General features: G+C 35.3%; 1 protein-coding gene across 1 annotated transcript in view; it reads right to left on the bottom strand.

Moving 5' to 3' along the window:
* The window catches only part of DNER (delta/notch like EGF repeat containing), a 111,304-nt gene that overhangs the window by 32,167 nt on the left and 58,395 nt on the right, over positions 1–20,742 (bottom strand). The window contains exons 5-6 of the mRNA XM_085069563.1: positions 6,888–7,033; positions 875–1,028 (exon numbers count right to left, since the gene is read on the bottom strand). Of these exons, the coding sequence (XP_084925689.1) occupies positions 875–1,028; positions 6,888–7,033 (300 nt within the window). The remainder of the gene's footprint in view (positions 1–874; positions 1,029–6,887; positions 7,034–20,742) is intronic.

Genomic DNA, 20,742 nt, shown 5'->3' with positions numbered 1-20,742 from the left:
TCTTATTACCATCTACAGTGCATTATTTGTCCATCTGAAAGAGAATATGGTTCAGGAATAGCATCCCAAATATGTTGCAGGGACTAGAAATGCAGAGGTGCTAAACAATCACCATAATGGCAGGAAAAGAAAAAGCAGATTTTTTGTAAAATACACATTAAGAATCATTACATCTCTGCATTTTGTGCTGGTATTTTACTTCATAAAATTTTCTTCTATCAGATTTTGGGAAACATACTCCTATTCACATACAAATGTTTCTGAAACTTGCATATGGAGACATACAAGATAATTAAACTCTTATCTACAATTTTCTTTAATATTTTTCATATTAAATGACAAAATTTAAAAATCAAAATTAAATGAAAATAGTTCATTTTCCTGATTGTTTTTTAGTGTGTGGACAAAATTTTGGTGGAAAAAATAATTATGGGCAGAAATACAAACCACTGAAGTTAACAATGACTGAGCCATTTGAATGACATTAGGCACTTGATATTATAAAAATTAAGAAGAATTATTTTAGAAAACCAAAGAGCTAAAGCTAAAGCATAATGCATGGTGGTCACAGAACACTTCTGGGGAAAAAAAAAAAACTTATAAAGAAAAAGCTGATGTAAACTAAATTTTGCTCATGTTCTGCGCAGGTAGAGTTCCATCAGTTATGAACAATTTCCTAGTGAGGTTAAGGTTCACATGTGTGCTTTCAATGGCATTTTCCACCAATGAAGAATCTTCCATTGCCCTTATGTTGTTGTTGTTGCATTTTCTATCTGTTCTAGAACCTGAAGGTGCACAGTTCACCACTCTGCAAAAGGATATGTACCAAATGTCAAGCAAAGCTGCATTATTCAAGGCATAATACAAAACCTACCAGGCAGGCAGCTGCAGGTGAAATTGTTCCTGTCGTGTTTCTGTGCTACATCAGTGCAGGTTGCGTTGTTCTGGCAAGGTTGGCTCTGACAGGCATCAAATTCTTCACACAGGGAACCTTTATATGCATCTTCACACTCACAAAAAAATGTTGCCTAAAAACAAGCAAGATATGTACTTCACAATAAATTTTCAAAGATGATGGTTTTTTAATACACTTCTGAACAAAGATGGTTTGGTTTTCATGTTCATAACAACAGCAGTTGCCAGAAATACATCAACTGAACAAAGTCACTCTTTGAAATACTAAACCTGCACCAATTCTTCAGCTCAAACTTTTAATGATGTTGGGTCATTCCATCTAGACAAGGAAGCTGGGATCAGATCCATAATATCTAAATCATTACAAATTTTTTCCTTCCATTCCAGAAATTAGATTTATAGGCTGAAATAACTGTCAGAATCAGTCATCTGCAGATTTACTGCAACATAATCCTAATACAAATATGCACTCTTTATGCGACTGACTCCCAGAGGCTCACTTCAGTGGTGCTTCAGCAGTAACACCCCCTTTCAATTTTGTTATAATATGTCTTCTTCTGAATGCATTTATCACTTTTTCCAAATGTCGCTGCTTAATAAAAATCGAGACCACTATACCTGTTAAAGGTTCAAAGTATCTACTTTAAGGAGGCATGATATGGCACATTTTTGTTGCTAATAAAATAATTAAAATCAGATTTTAAAAACCTTTAGGTCACTAAGATTGTCAAGGAAGTCTCCAGGAAAAGACGCAAAGAAAACTCTCTCATCAGTAGTATGCATTCAGATTAAATCTGAATCTTTGTTCATTAAACACTAGGTGGCAACATCACTCACTCTCATCTGTTTCACAGCCGATCTTTAGTGCTGGAACGCAGCTGTCCCATACACAAACATTGGAATGCAAAGTGCAGAACGCACATGGAACTACCAACAAAGAGATGGGGGCTCCTATTTTTACTTGGTTTTGCTTCATATGAATAAACATCTGGGACTTAAGTAGAAAATAATCATCTTCACATAAATAAAAAACTTCTCTCAGTAAACTCAAAATTTCCCTCTTCCTTACAAATATCACACTGGTAGAGTTATACAAGAATCAATCTGGTGCATCTTCAAAACTCAAAATGATGAGCATGTTATTTATCAGGAGTGCCAGAAGCCCTTCTTAAGTGTACAGTCTACACATGTTCTGGAATTTACCCAAGACTCTTCACAAAATAGCTCTGAATATTTCACACATCACCAATCACAGGTTTCCAAACAAGGCTGTAGTTCAACAGAAAGGAAAGTCAGGCAAGCAAAACAGAGTCAAAATTACTATACTCACATAGCACAGTAACTATCTTTAAATATAATTCACATGAGCTGTCCACAGAAACACAAGCAGCATGGCTCTGCCTGCACTAAAAACTCATCATTACAATGTAAGTATTAATACATTTAAACAATGCAACAATCAGTCATTACTTCAACAAGAATGATGAAATAGGAAGTTAGAAAAGACTCAGATAATATATCTCTCAAGAGTTTGATATAGGGATCAATTTACCATGAAGAGTAGTTAACAAAATGGGTTTTGAATGCTGCAAAAGAAAAGCATTGCAACACTTCAACCTCAAAAGTCTAATGACAGATAACAGTTCTGAGATGCTGACAAGTTGTTCTATGGAGAAGATTAGGTTATCATCACTTACCCCAATTGATACTATTTTTTTCCTGAATAGATAAAATGTAGTTGCATATTTAAGGAAGACTCAGTCAAGAAACAGCTCCACACTGCCACTATGCTAGAATTAATGTAACTAAGAACTCCAAAATGATCTACTACCAATCAAGAGATCATCTGTGTATTTTACTTAAATGCAAATCTATCATATAATTTTGGATAGCAATAAAATAAACTTTTTAATATAATTTGATATTTTCCAACCTGTATCATATTATAAATATGGTTGGAATATAGTACCTTTACACTATTCTAATTAAGCAGAGTAATAAATACATTTTTTTGCTAAAGCAAAGAAGCTGTTAAGATGACCAGAACAAAATTAACTCTCACTAGAAAGACTTTCAGTATTTAGTACAACTCACAGTGAATTGCTATCATGTTTGAGCAAAATGTTGTATGATAATTACATACTCAGGAGCATATTGTACTTAGGAAAATAAGCCCATATGCAGGACAGCATACCTTCAGGTATACATGAGGGGCTTTATAATTTGCCTTTTTACAGATTATAATCAAACGGATCTATCCCAAAGCTTCCAGCCCACACAAAAGACATGGAAACCATTACTATTCAATTCAATATATTATTTCTCAGTGCAGGCAGAGGCCAGATATTTTTGTATAAATCTCACAGGTTCTAAATCTAGCAATAAAATTTCATATTTAAACAGTCAGCTCATCCATATTTTACATGGGAGAGCCAAAGTTATGGAACAGAGCAACCTGTGAAAGAAACAATTTTATCCCCATATGCAAGCAAAACTGTGGCACTCACAATCAATGGATGGCCCAAGTTCATTTCACAATCTTACATTAAATCAGAAATTCACACCAGACAAATCTCTCCCATTTGGGTTAACACCAAAACTTTTGTCTTTCATCAACTGCTACCTGTTTTGAGGAGAACTTATTCTGGTGTAAAGAGTGACATTTGTATTGTGATGATGCCAAGGCCAGCGTTATGCTTCTGACACATTCCTGCTTCCCTTGTGGGCAAGTGGCAAGCATGGCAGCAGAACAGGTACAAAGTTCATACAAAGGAAGGAAAAGGCATCACTTGGGCTTAGCATCACCTCACTTCACAAAACTTGGCTAAAAAGTGATGAATTTTATGTTCCTTTCAAAAACAACGATAACTGGAAATGAAACTTTGCATTAGAACTTTGCTTTTTATAACCACATTCTAAAAAAAGCATCTAGCTGAGTAGAAGTCAAGTTATGTATCAGCAAGGAATGAGTAAAAACTGGCCAAGACTCCCAGGTTAAACCAGAATTCATTTGTTTATAGTTATTTGCACTCTGTACATAATACTGTGCCCCTGTGCTTGTATCACTGCAGATTGTTAATTACATTTAAATTTCCAATTCAGCAGATGTGTTCCTACATTCTTTTACATTCTACTAGGTTTGAAATAAAACTATGAAGTACATAAAACCCCAAAGACAACCATTAATCTTCTTGGCACTGGAAGCAATGACTGCAGCCAGCAGAGCTCTGAGCTAGTTCATGGCATTAGGCCTTTTATGCATTCTTCTAAGGAGTTGCTTTGCATTCTGCAAGACTAGATTGTGCAAAACAGAATGAATTATAGATAAAAACAAACAGCAAATCACAAAGGGCGCATTGTAAACTTAAGGAAAATTAAAGTTTATGTTCTGCAAAAAGAAGTGAGTTGTGGGAAACACAATGGTTGTCATGTCAAGTAGGTAATTTTGGCAGCTGCTTGCTCCATTGGTAGGGGAATCATCAAGATATTTTAGGGCATATCTCACATAATTTGAGTTAAACAATGGCAAAAACCTTCTACTTAATGAAATATGCACCTTCTATTTCTATCATATCATGCTGGGCATGAATCAGTTTCCTGTCTGAAGTTTTCTTATGTACCTCATAGGCTAAAGGGCAAGGAAAGCTCACGGATTTAAAAACATAGTACAGACAAAAAGACAACATGGCATTTTTATTCCCCCTGGAGTAGCAGGCTGGATATAAATTATTGACATTTTGGTCACTGCATTTGATGTTCTAGCAAGCTACCCCAGCCCAGCAGACTACCTGGCACAGGTTTGGTGGCATTTGAGGGGATCACTGAGAGTATTCCCCATTTGTTCAAGTTCTAGAAAATTCAGGACAGCAACAATAGAAGCAATTGCATTTCTTAAGTTAAAATTTTATTTGAAGATATCTAAATATATTTTATTGTCATATAAATACATTGACATTAATTTTTATATATTATTTTGTATTTAGACATATTGAGAATCCTGCTGATTCCAAATCTCTGACTGCCATTAATTGATAGACACCTCTTCAGAGGTGGGCTTTGACATGGTTTCTGTGTCTCACAGCTTCAGCCACAGGGTCCTGGTCAACTACAGTAGTTCATGTTACACCAAAAACTGCCTTAATTAATTTTCCCTTTACTAGGTTCAGAGAAAGAATAGTGGAAAATTATGAACACTCCTAAATGTTTCTGTTTATTTGCCAGGGAAAACAACATATTGCATGTACACAAGGCAGGGCTAATTCACCACTAACTGTTCCAGTTTTAACATATAAAGATACCAATGTTAAGATTACAGGTGGGAATATACAGATACTGATTTATCTTTTTTTGGGTTAAATAATTGCTTCTGTTTCTTGCTGTGAAGCCAATCTGTCTGTCTTTCTTACAGAAAATTTTACTTTACTTACCACATCTTAAAAGATTAATAACACGTGAGTAATTATTAGAGGCCATATATGGGTTTTCCTTAATATAGAAAAGCATTAATTCTTCAACATAGATATAGGAAGCAATTTATTTTTATTTCATAACATGACATGCAACAAGAGAAAGAAATTAGAGTCATAAAATTAGACAAACAACATGAAAATATACAAAATAAGGCAATTTAAAATGGAAAAAGGCAGTGTTTTTATATGCGGTTATACATATAGTTAACTTGAACATATTATTTATGTAAGTCAAATTCAAGATACTGAATTTATAAAATAAAAATAATAAATATAGTAAAGCACAAAACCTAAACCGGACTGTGAAATAGAACACTGTATCTGAATGAATAATTTATTTGGATAACAGCCAGCTGGTATACTAAAGTTGCATTTATTTCTAAATTCATCTTGCAATAATTATGTTCACACATTACCTCAAGCATTTTATAAAGTTAATTTTTGAGAAATAAAACAGATAATTATTCCAGATGTTAGTACTGCCGTGCATGTATAGATTACTGTGGCAATTTAATTATTGTTGTTACAATTAAAAACACCATTTTTCTATCAAACATGCTTATTGAGAATTTAAATCAGAAAATGGTAGCAGATGAACTAAAAGTGAATCCACTCAATATGCCAAATCTTTTGTGCTCACAGCAGGCTCACAGCTGTTAATATTTACACAACAGTTACTACTGCTTTTATCTCCCAAATGTATATTAATAAAACCAAAGATTAACTGTGCATATTTGTGCTATAAATGACTTTTAATCCATGAAATAAAAAAAAACATGTATAGAAGGTAACAGAGTATACAGTATCTAAATCACAAAAGCCCAGTCTGATTTTGTAAAATCAGAATACAGACTGCAAATTTGAGAGATTTGGTTCTTATTTTCTTATGTTGCTAGATCACACAAAATCCCCAATGTCCAGTGGAATTGCCATCATAATCTCTCAATGTAGTATTATGTAAAGGACAAAGCTGTACAGGAAAACTTGCAACCACTAACAAAATACTCCATTCCGTTTCTCTTCATAATTATGGTCAGGCAATTCCATTGCCCAGGTCAGTCTATTCTGAGTAAGCAATTACTAAGGCATGGAGAGAGAAGTACTGGATTAAAGCAGACCTAAAACCTAAGACAAGGTTGAAAACTTAACAACTTTGAGCACATTGGTCTGGAGATTGGAGATCCCAAGTACCCTTGGTCCTCTTATAAAGAAATGTCTTTCTACAGGAACAAGATGCACAAAGATGTACAAATCATCTTATATCTGATTTGAACAATTGTTTTTATTGCCAGGGCAGGGTGTGAATCTTTGCATCTTGTATCTGTTATTTTCTTACTTCAAGTGCTTGATTTGCAGGTATAGCAAATAAATACACTGTTATCATTTAGTACCATCTGGGAGCTTTAGAAGCCTGTAACACAGCTGCAAGTATGAACATTCCAAGGACCAAGTACAATTACCACGGAATTTCCACATGACAGGAATGTCTTGAGTTCAGCTTACCTCCTCTGGCTTGGTGACGCATTTCCCTTTCCCTGAACATGGGAAGGTGTCTGAATGGCTTCCCACAGGCATGCAGGTACTCACTTTCACCACCACAGTCAAGCGTAGAGCCACAATGCATTTGGTAACTGAATCATTCAAAAAACCTTTAAAAAGCAAAAAAAAAAGAAAATATTCTTGCTATATGACAAAATAGGCTGATACTGTTAATGCTCTGCAGCTAGATAAACAAATAAAACTGATTTGAAATAAACTGTCAACTAAGAACAAAATTGCTCATACTTAATATACACCTCTCTGAATGCAGTCCATGTAAATGCAAATTAAAATACTGTTTGGAGACAAACCTCATTATATGGATTAACAAAAGGAAGGTAGGATGGTGAAACAGATCTACTTCCAGAGCTCAAACCTACTACCATTTTTTAGGTTTCAAAATGAAATGCTTTAACCTTTCGAAAAGTTAAAAAATATATTTCTTTAATTTCTTCAATGACAAGGAACATTAAAATCAGATTTTCCAGAGAAATATGCTTAAATGAATTCATAAAAGTTACTTCAGAGCTAAAAAGCACCCTGATTCATTATGTTGGTAAAAGATGAAGAATCCTTTTGGCTCTATTTTTTATGAAGCTAGCAAGAATATACTTACACCACTTGAAAGCATTTATTTGTGTACTGGCAATGCAAGTATTATTGAATGTCTGATCTGATCTCTCTATAAGGTGATATAACAAGCAGAGATGAACTAAACATCAAAATAGGAGCATTTGACAAGGAAGAGGAAGATTCATGAATTTCTGGCTAGCAGCTGTAATTGCATGGAATAAAAAAATTGTTGGTTGGTAGCTATTAAAACACACTGGAGCGTAACAACATCACTCTCACACATATTCCTAACAGATTTATTTGAAAAATAAAAAAAGAACAGCAGGAAAGATAAAATGGGGCATATACACAGCCCATGACATGTGATTAAGTCAGAGTTCATGTCAAAATGCAAAGCCCCTGCTCCTGTACTTCACTTGAGCTTGAACTGCCTTGTTCCTGCACACTGATAAGACTCCCGGGCTGCAGCCCCTCCATGTGTGGCATCAGTGAATTGTTTTGTCTGGTGAGAATAAATATGCACTGACACAAAAATGTGGGTTTGGTATACTGTATATAGTGTATGCAGAATTTAGGCATAAAAACCTACTAAAGATCCTTCCATAGATTGTCAAACTTTGACTTCACTATTCTTAATTGCAGGTAGAGTCCAAAGGGTCTAAGACCATAGTACCAGAATGGAACATTAAAGGCACAGAACCATTGCATGATTCCTCTTTTCTTTAGAAAATAGAGAGAATTAAAGTAAATTTAAGGAAAATTGATGGGTTTTTTTAAAATAAGTATCTTTAATTTTAAAAAGAAGAACACTAAATAGATGCAGTGTATGACATGGAATGTTTTTTCTTAGATTTTCCACTTTAAATGGCAAAATCTGTTTACAGCCTAAACATCTAAGGAGCTTCAAAGATGCAGTCCAGCTTCTTGCATTATAGACTGGAGATAGCACAACATCTAGTCAAGAGAAAAAAAAATAGTAGAACAAAATTTTTTTAATGAACAGGAACTAACAAAAGTTTCGTGAAACACCCAGAACTTCAAGTGAATTCTCTTTCAGAACAGCTGCTAAGCATTACTTACATTCTGCATATGGAAGTGTCAAGCATGACTAATTCTACAAATTCCACAGAAAGTCATATGGAAACTTCCATTCTTTGTTCTTCATTTTTAGATTCCACATTTTAAAATGCTGCATTCCTTCAGCTATTAGTTGCCTATGATCCCTAAATCCTACCTTCAAACAGGAAAATCTAATGTCCAACATAGACGTCACTGGCTTCGGTATACGTGGGAATACAAGTTAGCTGAATATCCTAAAGGATCAGGTTTATTTAAAAAAAAAAAAAAAAAAAAAAAGCATTGGGTACAGTTCCAAATGTCTAATGGTGTGTTTTGGCTAGTGAAGATTATTGTAATCTGTTGACCTCTTCAAAGCAAGCCAATTTATTCTGGCCTCAATACATACCCCATTTTTACCCATCTGTTCAAGGATGCAGCCAGAATTTTTCTTTAACAATTGAATGCGATTGTCACTGGCAGTCATGCAATTATATGTGAATGCTTAGAAGAATGTGGTATTTAGAAAATGTCTTTGGGTTCACATTTCCTTGTCTGAAGCAGATTGTTACATATTCTTCAGGACAGTTCCCTAAAGAAATACAAAATCAACCTTCTTTGTACTTTGAATCTTGTTACTATTTTGGTACCAAAAGCCCTCAGGCAAACCACTGAAAAAATCATTCTCTCTGGAATGCCACACATTTTTCTGTAATTTCTAATTATCTCACCTAATTTCTAAATACTAGAAAAATACAAACATGGGTATTTATTTTCACTCTATAGAAATTGCATACAACTTTCTGAGATCTTTAGATTTTAAGGCTAAAAGAAGCATGTTTGACCATCTAAATATAACACCCTGCTTGTCTCAGGTCATAGCACTTCAATTAATTCCTTCCCCAATTCCCATAACAGCAACTGAACTAGAGTGAGTTTCAAGTTCTATTTTTAACTTCTAGATAGGGAAATAATTTCAGAAGTATATTTACAGCCTTCATCTCAGGTCTAGAGAAAAATATTACAGCAGTTTATAGCAAAAGGTAATTTTGTTCAGTCCAACCTTGCTGGTTTTCTAAAGCCAGTTAAAAAAAAAATAATAGCATCAAAACATTTTTAGTTGCAGAATTCAGGGTTGAGTTATTTACAGTAATATTACAGAAACAATTCTCAAGCCTAATAAATCATAATGTGATGTGAGTAGTCATTTAGACTGCAGAGCAGGCATTTTCAAGCTTTGTGCATACATATTTGATAGTTTGGGAAATGCCAGCACAATTTCACTGGCAGAATGCATGGTAAAATACAATACAGCTCATTCCACCCTGGTAGTTCCACACACTTACATGTGGGAGCACTAAGTATGGATGCTCCTGTTTCACTCACTACTCAAGGAAGTTAAGAATGAAAAATAGGGAATAAAGTCAAACTGAAAGACGACAGGTGTCATCATTATGTCCAGATAATTTCAGAAGATCATATAATGCCATTCAGATTACCACTACTCAAACATTATTTGAGTGTATGCTTTCTAGACTACACAAACGGGTTTGCTGCCTTCACAAGTCTCATTTCTGAGCAATGCCTTTCTTCTAAACACAGCAGTCTGAGGTCAGCGAGCTGGTCCATAGTGTACAGCCAAAATAGGGAAGTCTGAAGCTAGCAGACCACCAAGAACATTATCCTATTGCACGAAATGTTAATGAAAGGCAAAACATTTCGCTATAAATCATTCACAAACTCTTGGTATGCACCCAACATGCTCTGACACACAACAACACCTTTTGCATTTGGCTCAAATGTATTTCTCTGTATTCTACACAGTGAATATACATATTCCAAAGATATTCACCTTTGGTTGGAACAATAGATTATCCTTTTAGTTCCAGTTCACAGAAATGTAGGTCTTTGAGTCTACCAAAAGGTTTCCTGGATGAGTGAGAATGACTGCCAAGGGGATTGGGCACTCACTCACAATGAAGTATCAGTCCTCAAGTTTTCAACTTATTTTTAGCCTCGTTTCCCAAGGAAATGAGACAGCAGTGGGATGTCTATCAGTTTCCATCTGTTCTCTTCTTCTCTCTCAACACTTTCCCACACCAAAAGCTTTTGGGGTCAGCAGCCAATTTCAACATTTTGCAAAGCAGTGAAGTTCTCGAAGACACTAAGTGCCTACAGCTTCCCTGCACAGTAAGCATCCCTGGCACCAAGGGCATTGCTAAGTCAAGATGGTAGAAAAACTAAAAAGGGCCCCAGAATAAGGTGATGTAAATTCTCCTCCCCATTCCTCATGTAAAGTCAGTTATTCATTATTTGGAAAATGGGAAACTGAGATACAGTTAAATGGAAGAAAACCAGACAGTATTAGTCCTTCAGGATCAAGGCAGCAGTATTTGGTGTGCCTGCACCACATCTTCTGTTCTTGTCATGGAATAACATAGTGAAGCTATGATACTTCCAGATCAGATTTCAGCTTCTAGAAACAACTGTGCTGTTATCAGAGCATACTGACAATTGTTTATAAGCCTTAGTGATCCTAAGTATATCTGATAGTTTATCCACAGATGATGGAAAGTCATAGAATTAACACAAAGTGTAAAAGAATCAAGAGAAATTTTCTGTTTGACCACATTTCTCCCACCACAAAAGAAAATGTTATCCAGCAAGCTAAACAAGAGTGGTCAATATACTCAACCTCTTCTTTTGTGGCCATTGAAATTTGTAGACACAAGAATAGTTTAAAGAAAGGAAGCTAGGAAAGAAAGAGAACTATATTTTGATTACAGTACCCACCAGAAAAAAGAAAAAAGAAATTAGAAAAAAGGATACCTGAATTCTAGTTCTTCCTCCTAAAATGTTTTGTGTCCAAATTCTATCCAAAGATTATTTCATCTCCATGTATCATGCCATATAGCTAACATTCAATACCATGAAAAGTACTATGAAAACAGACATCTATACAAACCACCACCATGCTTCAATGTCTTTTTGGATCTAAGCATGAAGTTGTAAATTTACTTTAACTATATGAACCAATTTCCCTCTCTTTTGGCACTGCATATCTCAATCTCAAAAATAGTTTTTCATCCAGCAAATCTAAGCAAGCTCAATCCTTCTCTTGTTCATAGAAGTGATGTTTAACTCATTTTACAGACCTAAGAAATGGAAAAGCATCTCAAGATGTTCTCACAACGCACTAAATTCTGAAACTTTATCTTTACATGCTGAAGTAGTAAATGCCTGCTTTTGATTTACAAATGGACAAACATTTATCCCCTTTTCCATGACCCTAATACTTAGGGTCATTAGGGCCTACCAATACTCTCAGGACCCTGACACCAATACTGTTCTACAGAATATGAAAAATGGGTCAGGAATCCTTTCCTAGTTTGCCTCAGGATGATTATCATACATAAGAAGAAAACAAGAAGTGAGAAACAGGTAATCAATGCCATTTGCAATCTTTGATGCAGTACATCAGTGCCATCAGCACTGCACAGAACATCTGAGATCACTCTCTAATGATGCTGCTAGGCAACATAGCATCTGGGGATAAAAAATATAGCTGCAATAACAAAATTGCTATTTTGTCCACAAATAGCACTATTTATAGGTGGCACAACTCACCCAAATTCTATATAGATCAGCGTGCTTACTGTGCTTTATTCACAGAAGCCTTGGTCAGATACTGTTTTTGAAAGTATACATAGATTTTAATGACAATCAGTTCAAGAACTCTTTCAGTTATTTTATTTTTCAAAATCTTACATGAAACAGCAATTTAAAGAATTTTTCCTGGAAAGTGACTGAAAACCTTCTCATTGCATTCATTTTCTTCTCCAAATTTCTGTCATAGTCACAATCAATTTTTAGATAGGTATGCTTTCCTCCTTCATTACCAAAAAAACAGCTTGGGCTCCTAAAATCAAACATATACTTTCTTCTCAGGCATAATCACTTAAAAGTGTGCTGCTGCTCAAGTTACATCCTTAGTAACATTACTACAATTCTACCAGAAGCAGGTTGAGAGTGAGAGTGTTACAATGGTGTAAGAGAAAGCAAAATTTGTGTGTCAGAAAATTATTACCAAAACTTTGGGAAGAAACAGCACTCAGCTTGACTTTCAAGCTGGAGCTCAGTTTTGCAGGACTGGCAGTTAAAATATATTTATGAACTGAGCAAGCCAGTTGAATTCACTTAAGCACAGAAAAATTCCCAAACACACCTTCCATTACATTTCCTCTATAACAAATGTCAATTTCTGAATTTCACTGTTACTTAAACAATTACCCAACTTAATAACTTGACTGGACCAAACCCCATGACAGAGCTATGAAACAGTCAGCAATACACTTACTCTTAAAAAGGAGCTGTGGCAGTAGCTTAAAGTGTGACATTCTCCCACAGCTTCAAGGACTCTGCTTACGGTCCAAAATAACAGTGAAAGCCCAGCAAAGGGTGACAAGACTATTCTTCTAAAAGCTTTCCTGTATCACAATTTCCCAATATGTCTTTATTTGTCAGCATTTCAAACATGTTGCCAAGCTGGCAGAGAACTATTTTGGGCCCAAATGTAGACCACCAGAATCTCTGATTCCACACTTCACAAGCACAGTTAGGTGTGGTGGAATACAAGTGACGTAGCTGGGACTGCAGTAAGGGCAGCTGCAGAAGATGGGATGGCAAGGCTGGCTAGGATATATCTATAGTGACTGGTTCAACTTAGAGGCTCTGTGAGTGGCTACCCTACTTTTAAATACACTTTGAAGTATGTTACACTAGTAGCTGAAGATCTCAAAGCATTTTATGAGCATTATTAAAATGTGCCTCACACTAGTACACTGCATAATGTACCAGTTATGCACTGGTATCCTTATTTCACTGATCAGGTTAAGCAGCCCGTCCAAGATCTTATCATGCAAACAACCATGTGATCAACCTAAAATAAATATCTTGATTATGAATTGGTCACCAAAGTCATATTTGAAGAAAGAATAATCTTAAAATTAATAAAACAACTGAAAGGTATTTCACCAAACATTACAAATTTGAGCAGATGAACCTCTGAAGACAGACTAGAAAAATAATTTCCCACTGTTACTTGCTAGAAATAGCAGTGAATAAAAATTAATTTTGAATAAATTACTGATCAATTAAAGATTACTCTACAGAGTAAAAATTATTTAAATGCTAGCTTAAAACAATACAATCATTTGTACAATTAAAATAATACAATATATTAAAATAGTAACTAGTCTGATGTTTACATCCACTAATATGAGATGAGGTACATGCAACGAAGGACAGGATATTAATGTTATCATACTTATAAAGTTACCCTTTCTTCAAAGCATTTTTCAGAGTGGTTTGGATTTCAGCTGTATGCTTCTTTTTTTGCTTTAAAAGGCCATTTTTAAAACAAAGCATTGAAATTAACACTTCACTGCGCTTTTCTCGCTGTTCACACTTTGCTGCTGCTGCTATTGTTTACCAAAAGGCCATTTTCTGCAAGGTTAGCTCTTATGCCTCGAACCCTAGGGAAATGTTCAGCTGAGCACAATGCTCAAATCTGTGGACAATAGGGCCCTTCCAGGCAAATTACACACTTAAAAATGAGAGCCCTGCTAACTGGACCAGTTGTCACCAAACCCCCAAGCAAGGCCGCCTTGCACAAAAGGACCGAACAGTCACACACACAGACAGAGGTTCTGCACATCAGCTGAACACCCCAACCACGGCAAGTGCAGGGCACAGAGATTTAATTTGGTCCAGAGTGAAGGAGGGTTAAGTCAAATGACTGCACATATGCCATGGACTCAGCTAACACATGGCAACTTGTTAAAGCTAGAGTAACTTGATTACGTGGCTTTCAGTGAATTCAATTCACACATCTCCTATTATGAAATAAAATTGTCCTATTTAATTTTTTGCTTAAGTGAAAACAATTTCAAGGTGCAGTAAACTGCTTTCTTTAGACAGAAAGGTGTGCATGTTTCAGAGGCCTGTAACAACATGAAACACAACATCACAAAGCCCCAGACACAATTAGCCTCCTAAAGCGAAATTCTATTACCAGATAAAAAGTTAGAAAAGAGCAACTCGTTTCAAAATATCTCTCTAGACTATTTATTTTTCACGTGGTATTTTTTACACTGTCTCGTTTTGCCTATTCAATATAGCTGCAGTCATACTGGTGGTGACTACTCATTAATGTAAGATGAGGTCATGCAAGGAGATTCATTAACTAACCAAAAAACAACAGAAGAGTAAATAACTGCTCAGGGCAGAGTTGGAAAAGAAAATCCTTTGTCACATTTGAAAGGCAGGACAGCATTTTGGGTTGGAAAATATTATCCTTCCTGACATAAAACCATATGGCTCCCACACTTATTAAAAAGCAGCAGATATCTTGTGCTTGAGAAGCCAAGCATTAATTTTCCTTTTTAAGCCAAACCTTGAAAAGTTTCTAGGAATTCAAGCAAGCTGCCTTAGAGGTGTTGGCATTTGAATGGCATCAGTACTCTTCATCTCACCACAAAGATGCTAGAGCACCTATTTTCAAGTGAGTTTGTACAGCTACCATTTTTATTTAAGGAAGTATTTTTTAACTACTTGATAAGTATAGTTTAAAGCAGCTAATTATATTGTATTGATCTAAAAGGCTGGGCATCTTGGAGAAAACCAGATGACATGCCAAATAATGTCAACTGACAAGTCTACGTCAGTTTTTGTTTGCTGTGATGCAAATAAGCATTATAATTTAAAGATTGTGCTGGAGGATTTATTTTCTGTTAAGATAAAAATATTAATTCATATTAACATGAAACCGCTTACCTTATTATCTGCAAGGTCTTATCTGTGAAACAGCAGTTTTGCTCATAAATGTCTTCCTTTGATTTTATAAGCAGACACTAAGCTAAAAAGCTAATGTAGCAATATCTCATGAAAGCTGCTTTTTAAGCAGCATCTTTCCTTTTAAGCAGCTGCTTAAGCAGCACATGGAAGTGCTAAATAAAGCACAAAGTCTAAAAACAAGTCATTTCAAGCTATTTACATGCATTTTTTTACTATTATAGATATATATACTTTTCTATCATATTACCTGTGGGGAAATGGAGGCAAAATACTAATGCCCAACTATTTGTTTCACTGTTTTTCTGAAAGAGCTCTCATCATTACTGCTTCAGCTCTGGGCACACCAAGGCAGAAGAGCAATTTTTCCAACATTTTATTATGAAAGCTGATGAGAAGCAGATTTTTTTTTTTTTTAACAGAAATTATATCCTAACAGCCATGATAAAAACCTGCAAACATAATTTCATTTTTTAACACTGTTAAGAGAAAGAAAGGAAATAGGTTGCATGCACACAAATTCAGCACTGCCAGCTCCACCTTCTACATTATGCCCAAAACTTCCAAATAAACACTTCTTAAAACTAAGTAATAATCATACAATAATCACACAACATGCAGTTTTGTACTTGTATGAAAAGGAAAATGGTATGAAGCTGTGGCAGGGGAGGTTTAGGTTGGATATTAGGAAAAGATTTCTCACCCAGAGAGTGGTTGGGCACTGGAACAGCTCCCCAGGGAAGTGATCACAGCACCAGCCTGACAGAGCTCAAGAGGTGTTTGGACAATGTTCTTGGGCACATGGTGTGGCTCTGGGGGTGTCCTGTGCAGGGCCAGGAGTTGGACTTGATGACCCTGATTGGTCCCTTCCAACTGAGCATATTCTATGATCCTATGAATTATTACTCAATATCCAAATGCCTTTTAAAAAAAGCTATGGTTGTTTCGTGTCCTGGCTGTTAACTGGACTGGTAAATATGATCTGCTGTCTGTACAGCCACACAGGTGTATCTGCACCAGTTTTCCAAATCAACTGGAAACTCTGTGAAATTAGACCTGCCTGACTGCAAGTCTACCAGCCACAGGTGTATCTTTTGATACACCTGAAGCACAGAACTGCTGCCTTAGTAAACAGGTATATTAATTTAGTGTCAGGGTAAATTAACTGCGTCATACAGACACAGATGGTGTACAATCACTGTAAAACTTCTAAAATGCAATCATAAAAATATATAAATATATTTAATGCTTTTATTATACATTGGGTTTGGTTTGGTTTCTTCAGTATTTGACAGCAGCCTGTGTTCTCAAAATTAATGTGCCAGTTCTCAGTCAGAGCGTGACAGCATGCTTGGACAAAAGAGATGCATGCAACAAATCATAAAGGATTTTTGTGGGAGATGTCATACAAGCTGAGAATGTCCTTCAAAGCCCTTTAAAGACCTTTTTTAATTTTTAAAGAAAAATGTTAATGCATCATTTTTCTCAAGAGAGCTCTTATTTAAACAATTCAGTAAATCTTCTGCATTTGCAACAATCTTTTATAGAAAAATATATGTTCCAAAATCCAGTATATTATTCCCTGAAAGAGAGAAGTGCGCAGTGCTGGGTAGATTAGATTCCCCCCAAAACACGTAACAAGCAGCACTTTCAACTCACCCCAGAGATCCTTAGCTTTAACCTATTAGCATTCATGAGGACTTCTGAAAGACTCCTGCATCAGGACTGTGCATCAGGGAGCTCTTATCTCATTTTTTCAGATTCATAAAATGTATTTAATCTGATTTCAATTTTTCAAGATATATTGCAATGAAGAATAGGTGTGTGACTCCAGCAATGTAAAGTTTTGCACTTAACTCATTTTCAGATGTTTTAGTACCATTACTGCTAGCATGAATATATGAAGATCCAGACATAAAACAAATACTGATGAGACATTTTATAAATATCATAAATAGTTTATGCAGGAATCACTCATTAACTTCAAGAAACATTGGGACAAAGAGTATGAATCTATAAGTCTAATTAATGGAAAGCCTGCCTTTTACTTGAATAATGTATTAATATTTAAATATTGAACCCTTAATTGCCATCTCTTCTTTAAGACACTATTAAATCCCTCCTGCTGCACTTTCTCACTACCTCTTTGGCCAATCTTGATGCCCACCCACAGCACTCCACAGAATAGATATTCTTCTGTAGAGATACTAAAAACAGTTCAGAAATTCCCTCAATCAAATACCTTTTTTTAAAATCTTTGCTTCTAAAGAAATGTTGTTGTAAACCATAAGCAGAGATGATACCTGGCTTGTACTACAGACCAACCCCCTTGTGACCACCTCTCTCTAGCAGTAATCTGGCATTAAAAGCCACCAGCACCATGGGAAATGCCACGTGCTTCATGCTATTCCTAATCCACACAATTCAGTTTCTCATTTCAAAACTTGAACCATATAGGTTGTTTTTTTCTCATTGGCTAATAAGCACACTCTCTAATAAAACAAGAGAGAGAAAACAAGAGAAACTCTTTAAAAATACTCTAAGCATGGAAGGAATGTGTTACAGAAGGTACAAGCCAGTCTTCTGCTGTCTCCAGCCAGGTAAATGCTGAAATTTAACCACATAATCATGCTGCATAATCACAGCACCATAACTCTTTCCCTTTGCTGCAAAAGGCTGTTTGCAGATGCAGCAGCCATTTTATAAACCCCATTCCAGAATACAGACTGCTCTTTTTGGGTTAGTTGTGCTACACTCTCCCCCTTCATTCTCACACAGTGCAGGTACTGTCTCTGGGGTGAACAGCTCTGTGCTGACAGGGGCTATTTTTAGATCTCAGAAATAGCATTCTTCCCAACCTCTAGACACTGTGCCCCGAACCACATGATCAGCAAATCAGCACATTGCTGCTGACTTCTGAGTCTTTTCAGTCTTGTCTAAACAACTTTAAACTTGTGTCACCAAAAGGTAAAACAAAACAAATAATATTTCCCTAAATGTTTTACCTTTTACATAAATAACTTATTCAGAAAGATTTGCAGGAGGCAATTAAAGTACCTTGCTGAGTAATAAAACTTGGAAGGAACATGGTGAGAAATGACTCAAAAAGGATGTAGATCAAAAAGACACACATACAAAAATCAAACAAAAAATCCACTCAGATCTTTCTCATTTTTCTTTTACAGTTCTAATTAGAAATTTTTTAGAAGATAAAAAAATTGCCATTGTACAAAATTCACCAATTAAGAGAAGAAACCTTTAAAATCTCATTTGAATAGACAGAAAAAGAGTGGGGGAAGGAGGAGGAAATTATATAAAGTAAATGTATCAACTGACATGGTCCACAGCCTTACTGTGTGACTCTGCTTACAGCAGCCTACAGCATTCTTGTGGTCTCCTCATATCACTCTTGCTTCAATATAAATAAAAGCACTGGCAACATGATTGCTTTTTTATATAAAATCACCCACTTTTAACTTATTATACCTTAGAATAAGCTTGTCATGTATATCAAGAAACTTGGAAATTTGTCCATAAAAAATACTTTATTCAAGTGACTTATTGAAAGCTAAATTATTAAAAACTTGTGAAGCACCTCAAATTGACAGACCTCTTCCATACATCTGGATCAAATCTGAAGTAAAGATCAAATTATTTTTCTATCAGCCTTGGCAGAATTATGGATTTCAGTTGAGTGAAGATAAAATTAATTTACACACCAAATAACCAAGTTACTTTTTAAGTTTTATACCCAAGACTTACACTTCATTGGACAAAAACTGATGATGGGAAGTAAGCAGAATATTTCCATACAATTGAAAAGGTTCTTAAACTAAAAAATTCATGCCTTAGTTTCAGCAGCTGGAAAATTTTACAAAGAATTTCACTACCAGGAAATTAAAAAGAAAGACCAAAGAAATGATCAAAAATCACACAGAAGTAAAGCAAGAGGTCTCAGAAAACTTTTACTTGTTTAGTTTATGAACTAAACCTTGTCATGTATTCATCAAGGAAAAGGTACATTTTCACCTCATGTTACCCAGCACACAATAAAAAACTCAAAGTAAGAATCCCAGTGGCAAAAATTCAGCCATAGAGACGAGTAGGACAAGACAAACTATGAAAGAGTAAAACAACACAGGTTTTAGTTATCTGAATTAACAGCCTGGGCTGCATGGCTTGTACAGTCAAGTGGAGCCTTCACAGAGCAGCTTGGGCTGTCTATTGAGGAGCTTAGACCAAGCTGTGCCTTTAGGCACTTTCACCACTGCATAAAAGATACAGATTAGCCTGTCCTCAGGATACTTTTATCATACCTTAACTACCACAAAGCAAATGCAAAAATTTATTCCTGAGACACATGAGGATAGCTTTAACTTTGATGAATTAGATAAACTAGATTAAAAAGGGAAAAAAAAAGCCTAAAAGTATCTTAGAAGGAATAATAATATTTTTAAAAGAGAGACTGGAAAATTATTTGAAGAAAATAAACATCACCAAAGGAAACCACTGACGATAAGAATTAAATTATCCTACTAACAACCTTCAAGCAGTATCTTTGGAAAGTGACAGCTCAAAAAGGAGAGAACAAGGTACTACTTCTGCATTTGGGGATTTTCTGTATTAACTACACACTTGGAATTTGTCCCAGTGTTTCTACATCAGAATGCTTTTAATTTTACATTTATTATCATGGTAAGTTTTCAAATAACAATTGTTCCAGCTTATAGTTCCTTAAAAATACAGCATTTCAAGCAGATAATAATAAGTGCTGTTATTACAATTACTTTGGTTTCATGTCATTGGTATACTAAAACATCTGTCCAGAAATCTCAATTTAATTAAGTCTATTGTGTCTATGCATAAATATGGTATTAAATCTGTATTATTTCCCATACCCTTAAAAATAACATATCAGCCTATTTTCGTTATACTCCTTCCACACAGATGCTTAACATTTAATTGCCAAGTGAAACAAATAGTATATTTATAAGGTTTCATATTCAGAGACAACACTAGAAGATAAAAAAGTAGTGCAATTAAACACTGTTAAAATATAATAGGAAATCTGATCTTCTAATATATTTTTTCAATTTTCCAGTGTACAGGCTTAAGCGTCTTCACAAAGCATTCTGTGACACATTACCAGACAAAGAAACACCTCAAGCATTCAATTATACACTGCAGCATTTACCAAAAGCTTATTAAAATAGAACATGTAAAATAACTTGCACCATCTAAAGGTATCAGACAAAAATGACTGTGTAGATTTTAAAGTGAATGGTGCCAACTGCCTAAGAATTTAGTGTAGCTCATCGCGTTTGAACAAAACAATGTC

The sequence above is a fragment of the Lichenostomus cassidix genome, chromosome 9, assembly GCF_008360975.1.
Source record: "Lichenostomus cassidix isolate B80296 chromosome 9, HeHo_3.0, whole genome shotgun sequence".
Taxonomy (NCBI): Eukaryota; Metazoa; Chordata; class Aves; order Passeriformes; family Meliphagidae; genus Lichenostomus; species Lichenostomus cassidix.
The sequence above is the reverse complement of the archived record's forward strand: the minus strand, read 5'-3'. Positions and strand labels throughout refer to the sequence as shown.